Raw genomic sequence first — 7,076 nt, forward strand, 5'->3', positions numbered from 1 at the left:
AATGGAGATTTCCCTCACATTCTTCCAGAAATGGCCTTTAGTTTTGTTTTCTTCCTCTCTTGGAGGAGATTGCAGTTGTTTTCCATTTGTAATCCAAATCACTGGTTTGAAAAGAAATACAACTGCCTTCGTTCTCAGCCTGCGTGGCACAGTCACGCTGATTCCGGGTGGAGTTTTCTGCATTGCGATTGACAAGTGTTTGTGTCTCGTCAAAGGCAGGTGATGACTATTAAATTGCTGTCAGGTGAAAGTTTGACTTGTGTGATTGTGGTTCTGCAACTCTGTTGACTGGAGGTTATAATTCCTGCTACATTAAAATTTTCAAGACTAAGTAGGGGAGCTGGCTGGCTTCTGCATAAGACCAGTTAAGTGAGATAGATATTAAAGCATATTTATATTTCACCATAAAGGTCTAAAAGATAAACTGTGAGTTGTTGTTACTGGTTGTTTCTTAATTAAAGTTTAAACTGACTACTCTCCACTTAGGCTCTTTACCATTGTTTGACTGCCAACAGCCAAGTATACAGTAATCTAAAAGGTCACCAAGGCATCTTGCTCATAACTCTTTTGGACAGGGATGACTCTTTCTACAATAATATATACAGTCTCAGGAGATGCGTTTACCAGCGCCACTGGGTTTCCTACTGGAACTGAAAGACCAAGAGTGCAAGACTGCATTTTTCAATTTCAGTTCCGATCCTGAAGATAACGATTCCCTGCCACTGTCGGTGTTAAGTCTGTTGGAACATCTATTCCCAACTGAAATGTAATTTTTGTTTGTGATCTTTGTTCACATAAGTTTCTGAATAGAAATTGTTTGTTCAGAAGGGAAAATACTTGTCCTCATCAGCTAGAAATTTTGTCTGGATATTAATGCAGTAGAAGCAGAAAAGTAAAATCTTACATTAACAGAGATGCTACCACATGGTCTGTTTCAGGGATTTTAGGCATTCCTGTCTAACTTGTTTGCTTTTCCACCATGATGTGTACAGTTGTACTGAATCTATACTATGACCCTCTCTAGCACATTTTACACCTTTCACACACACATTTTGCACTTTCTTTTTTTGGGGGGGGGGCGGGGGGAACGGGGCTGGGGGGGAGGGGGTGCTTAATATTACCTGGAACTAATATACAAGATAACTGACTTTCGACTTTCTTATTGCTAAATGTTTTTGTTGTTCTCTGTAGTAGTGGGGTTTGGTTTCTTACCACAGAACTTTAGTATTTGGCTGTTTGCTTTCTTTGCTGATTTCTTCAAAGGTAGTAAAAAAAAAAAAAAAAAAAAAAAAAAAAACACACCACAAAAACCCCCATAAATACTGGTGTACTGGCAGAACTAATACTTGTTAGATTGGGATTTTAATATTGTTTATATTTTTTTTCCCTTCAAGAATATCGACATAACAAACTTCAGCAGTAGCTGGAATGATGGTTTGGCTTTCTGTGCAGTCCTCCACACTTACCTCCCAGCCCATATTCCCTACCAAGAACTAAACAGCCAGGACAAGGTACGACGTTAAAAATCCCATTCCTGGGACTGCGAGACTATATAATTAATATGGGTCAATGAAGAAGAACGAACAAATCTGAGTTCTAAAAAAACCAATATTACTAGGAATCATAATTGAAACACTTTAAAGTACCTTGCTGCTATTCTTATTGTAACATTTTAATAGTATGAGATCAATGGGTTAAACAGAACTTTGGAACAGGTATAAGAAGAAGAAAAAAAAAAAAAAAAAAAAAACAAACCCAAAACAAAACAGAAGGTCATAAATCTAAGTCTGAGGCATTTAACCCAAACAGCTGGGAACTGTTTTCAGTTTGGGTTTTGGAAGCAAGGAGTGTTTAAGCTTAAGGATTTTAAATCCTTCAAATTTTTGTATCTTGACATGGTTTGTTCATTTCTTTCAATAATACAAGGATGTTGTTTAATGCTATTTTTTCTTACTGATAAGGACTCTGATGCTCTTCTCAAGTGATACGTATCACATAAAGGTAAACTAGAAGATGTCAAGACTGCAGAGTAGTCTGCATGTATTCCAGTGTATTATAGTTAATACCTACTGGTATGTTATCTGGACGTGTATTATTACTGATAATTCCTAAAAAAATAAGAATATTTCATTAACACATGAAGAGGTTTTTTTGTTTATGCTTTTTAAAGAATAAATAATTTACTCTTTAGCATTTTATAACTCAGTCATTCTTCACTGACAATGATTTTTCAGCATTATCTTCTGAATGAGAAATTAATAATTTTTGGATGATATTAGGACATGTTCATTTCTATGGCTTTTTTTAAATTACTATGGTCAAATTACAGACTCCTTTTGAAGCAAAAGTAGCAGCATTACTACAAACATTCTTAACACCAGTTTATTGTGTTTGAATTTGTATTTCTTTGGATTCTAACGTGTTTTTATATCTCACGCAGAGAAGAAATTTCACTTTGGCTTTTCAAGCAGCTGAAAGTGTTGGCATCAAATCTACTCTGGTAAGCTTTTAGATGCATACTGAATGAATTATGTTCCATTTATAAAAATCAAATTATTCTGTTTTGTACTTCTGAAAGATTTGGATGCTTTATACTTAAAGATAGCAGCAGATGAGCTCAGCTAGAGGTTATTGCCCCTGTATCATACTTGACTGAAAACCATAAACGATACTCCCTACCTCAGTGGCTTTGTTTAATAAATCCACTGTCATCAACAACTTACGTGTTTTTTTGCCTTAAGAAGTGACTGAGAGACAGACCTGTACTCCAGCTGCTGCAGCAAAGGCAACAGCATGGTAGCCTATAGCAGATAAACTCATAAGCTATAAAAGCTATAAAAGGAATATTAATATCATAAGAAATAACAATATACACAATGGATTTGCTCGAGAACAATTTGAGAAATGGTTATGTGAGTAAATCTTCAAGAATTTATTAATTCTCTCCTGTCTCTGACCTCCTTCCAAATTATTTGGGTTTTTTTTTAATTCTGGGGGTAGAAATCAAGCTATGTGACTTATTCTTTTTGATCAGTGTAATATGAGAGTCAAGATTTTTACTTGTAAATTTACACTTTTAATTGGTCATCATTGTAAGTAGTTGAAAGGTTTTTTCAATTATTGTTTATAATAAGCTTTCTTAAACAATTTTAGCTTAAAAGAATTAGTTTTCAATAGTATAGTATTTACTAGAAAAGGAAGATTTCTGAAGGTATGGAATTGGGAGAATCACAAGCCCTTGCAAATAATCACAAAAATTCATCTAAAATTGCCAGAAATGATACTTAAGTGATACTTTTGTAACGTAAATTCTAACAAAGCTGCAATAGTTAGCAACTAATAATGCAACAAAGTCAGACGTTTTTAAAAATAACACTTTCTCTGATCCTTATCAGAGCCTTTACCCCCCCAGCATTGTATTTGCTGACAATGGCATCGCAACTGTTGGGCTTTAGGCCTTTGACTTTGTCAGTGATTTGAAACATGGAAGTTTCTTACTAAGTGCTGATGTAAGAACTAGATTGTGGAAAATAACTGCGGTAATTTTTACATAACTCAGCTTTAGTCTAAACGGTGGCTGGCTGTCCTTTCTTTTTGTAATGTACTTAATTATAGATGCTCTAAAAAGGAAAATTGAATGGAATTAAGTCTTCTAAGTGCAAATTGTGTCCATCTTGAGGATTTAGTAGCTATTTACTTACCTACATACACAGTGTGTATGATATGTATGTTTGTGGATTTTTTCCTTGTCCATATTCTGTGGGTAGAAGGTGAAAAAAGGTGTGAAAGCTACTGTATATAAACAGCAGTTTAATGTAAGGGGAAGTTATTTGTTCTTTGAATGTGAAAGTGTTCGGCTACTTTCATGTGGAGAATTTTTGCTTTCTCTTTTTTGAGTTCTGGAGGTTCCTGAACTCAAAGCTTACAAAATAGACCCTTACAGTAAGCAAAAATCACACTGTTTTCCTTTGTACATGTGCTGGAAAGGATAGATCAGGCTTTGTTTCCCCTGCTTATTCACAGACAATCTGGTGTACTGTTACTATGAAATACATGTGAACTGGTCTATCAGTTAGACACAAACTGATTGCTTTGTCTCTTGGATATACCAAATTTGGTAGTAAACTTCTCTTCCTTGTCTCTCTACTCACAAATATGTATAAAGTGATCTAAAGTTCAGTAGTCTACTGTAAAATGAGGTTCAGTTACTTATTGATGCTGACTCCTACCCCGATAGGTATTTTTAACTTTAATTTCAATTAATAACCGGGCCTTGATTCTGTGACTCACGATATCTAGGTGGATTGCATTGACTTGCGAGGCTGGTGTAGGGGTTTGTGAACACTGAAGTCTTGCCTGCTGTACTAATTGTACTGAGCGGGGGGACAACTCGAGTATGCACGGCCTTACGCATTTCCATCTTAAGTCAAGAAAATGACTTTCTACAGATATGCTGTTCATAGCTGTTTACATTTTGTAAGTAATACAAAGACGTATGGAAGAAAATAGAGCTTTCTTCATCAGCACTTTAAATTGTGGAAACTTTGCAGATTTACTGTTCCTAGGAATTTGTAAAAACACTACCGCGTTGCTCACAAGGTTATCGTGCCTGATTGTGACCAATCTGTTTTCTGTGACAGGACATCAATGAAATGGTGCGAACTGAGCGTCCAGACTGGCAGAATGTCATGCTGTATGTTACAGCAATTTACAAATACTTTGAAACCTGAAACACTAATTATTCAACAGATCCATGGCATAGAACCAACATGAGCTACCAGATGGAAATGTTACTGAAATGCTAATCCCCGTTTCACTGAAAACTGGCAACATTTGAGTCCCCTCAAACTTCAGTGACACTACCCTGGATTGCCTCAGATTGCTTCAGCTACTAAGCCTGGAAACAACTGTTTCAAAGCAAGAACTCATTGCCACAGTGCTTGGAGTAACCCAAGTTATTAAGCTATTCAGATTAATTATGTAGCCTAAAGAGCCTGGACTACTTATGTGCTGCCTTTCCAGCCAGACTCACTGAAGCTTTCTTTCCTAGGAGAGTGAGATGAATGGATCCTCTAGCATATAGGAGACTGGATGTACAGCTAAAGCTTTGAGAAGGAAAAGGATAACATGGCATCGTATTCCTGAACTTTCTGTAGCATCCTGATACCATACCACAGAGTATATATTCTACACACAGCATATGGCACCCCAATACAGTAGAGTTCTTAATGGCAATTTAGTTACTGCCTTTACAGCTATTTTCCCTCCTTTAAAATATGCACAATATTCTAGGAAAACAAGCTTTTATTCCATAACGACAAATTGAGTGGAAAAGTGCTCTCGATACCTCGAAAACTTTGGCACAGAAGAACTCTTCATTCTAAAGCTTCATTATAAGCCTACCTCTGTCACAGTGATGTGGCTTCCAACTTTATCTTATGGATTGTAAAGACTAGCACATACAGCTCCTGGTTTTCAGGGTACGCTATACTTCAAGGAATCTGTCCAAATTCCCTGTGCTTCCATTATAACAGAAATGAATCAATAATCAACCCTTGTATGGCTTGTTCTTTCTCCTCTTCCTCCTTTGCCTGTATCGCACGCACAGCTACCCCAGGCTTTACTCTACAGCAATACGAGCATACGGCATGGATTTCTGTGGTAGAATTTTGGAACTGGGATAGCATTTCCTCTGCAGAGAAGATATTTTCAATAAGATGTAACAATGAAGTAGTTTGTCCCAAAATCCAGCTTTGCCATGTTTTCTGTGTGGTTTCCATTGATCTTGCACATCCTCATCTGACTGACAGAAGGTGAGACATTCTCTGACAAGAACTCTGGAGGAACTGATGTAATGTGTATACACCAGTAGTTTTGAATATTGCGTGGAAATGACTCACTGTCACAAGGAAGGAACTGAGAAACTTTAGTCTGCTCAACTTCTATTTTCCTAAAATGTACCTGAATTCATGTAACAGCTCTTGGGCAAAAGAGTTCAAGTAAGTGCCTTAGCGATCATGGAGTTGATACATCCTGGCACTTCAGGGCCTCGTGGAGAATGTTAATGGCTCAGAACGATTTAATATATCCATTTGTCATATGCTGTTTGTTGTAATCTTGTTTGTGAAACCAAGGGAAGACTTGATTCTATCGTTGCTTCTGCCTCATTTTTCCAAATACTTATCGGCAGTTAAGCCACAGTTGAGCATCTCTCATTAATATTAAGCAGAAGCCTACTTTAGAAGTGAGTTAACAACTGCTATTTATAAGCACATGCTCTTTCAACACAGTAACCCTGTTATAAAGAAAATGAATCTGCCATTTCTATGGTGCTCTTATGACTGTTAAGGACAGTTTGAATGTCATAGATGTTAACCCAGTGAATGCAACTGTGCTTGGCATCTGTGAAACTTCATCATGGTATAAAAGCACAGATTTAACACAAAATTATTGCCAAATCCAAAAACCTATCATCTGAGGAACATAGCCCAGTGAAGAGTAATAATTCAGCATGTCTCTAGCAGCTAGTGGTATCTAAAAATATATGCTTACAGCGATAGGTGCCTGTGAGAATTTTGAAAATTTGCAAAATAACTGCTTACTCCATGCTGAGGGCCTTTGGAGAAATTTTCAGAGCAGCAGTCTCTCACACATTCTTACACTTCTTTAGAGCCCTAAAAGTAGCTGGATACTCTCAGATTATTGATTGGTACATTTGAAGAGCCAACGTAATCTAAAGACAATTGTTGCAAGAGAGGCTTCAAGTGAAAAATCTTCATTAACAGATTTTAATAAAAGTCTGAAATACAATTTCCTCTCACATACATTTCTTTAAAAAAAATTTGTTTGCTTCATTTCTTCAAATAAGTTTCAGTAAGAATAGTCATATTGGAAATAGGCATTATTGCTGTCTCACATTCCATCTTTTACTACTAAATTTCAGGTTTTGCCAATTTATGCTTAAAAAAACTTCTATTCATCCTCCCAACAGGCATCCATAGCTATGATTGTCTTATTCATTGCCTTAGATTTTAAGAAAATCTTTTTCTAATAAAAAGGATAGCATCTCTTGGTCT

At 36.4% G+C, this 7,076-nt stretch overlaps 1 protein-coding gene across 3 annotated transcripts in view; it reads left to right on the top strand.

The window, feature by feature from the left end:
* SPECC1L (sperm antigen with calponin homology and coiled-coil domains 1 like) overlaps positions 1–7,076 on the top strand; it is a 66,454-nt gene extending 59,378 nt beyond the window's left edge. For all 3 annotated transcript variants that reach the window (XM_074606577.1, XM_074606579.1, XM_074606580.1), the window contains exons 14-16: positions 1,395–1,511; positions 2,441–2,500; positions 4,641–7,076. In XM_074606577.1, coding sequence (XP_074462678.1) covers positions 1,395–1,511; positions 2,441–2,500; positions 4,641–4,730 — 267 coding nt within the window. In that variant the 3' untranslated portion in view covers positions 4,731–7,076. The remainder of the gene's footprint in view (positions 1–1,394; positions 1,512–2,440; positions 2,501–4,640) is intronic.

This window comes from Larus michahellis, chromosome 13 (assembly GCF_964199755.1).
Source record: "Larus michahellis chromosome 13, bLarMic1.1, whole genome shotgun sequence".
NCBI classification, from domain to species: domain Eukaryota; kingdom Metazoa; phylum Chordata; class Aves; order Charadriiformes; family Laridae; genus Larus; species Larus michahellis.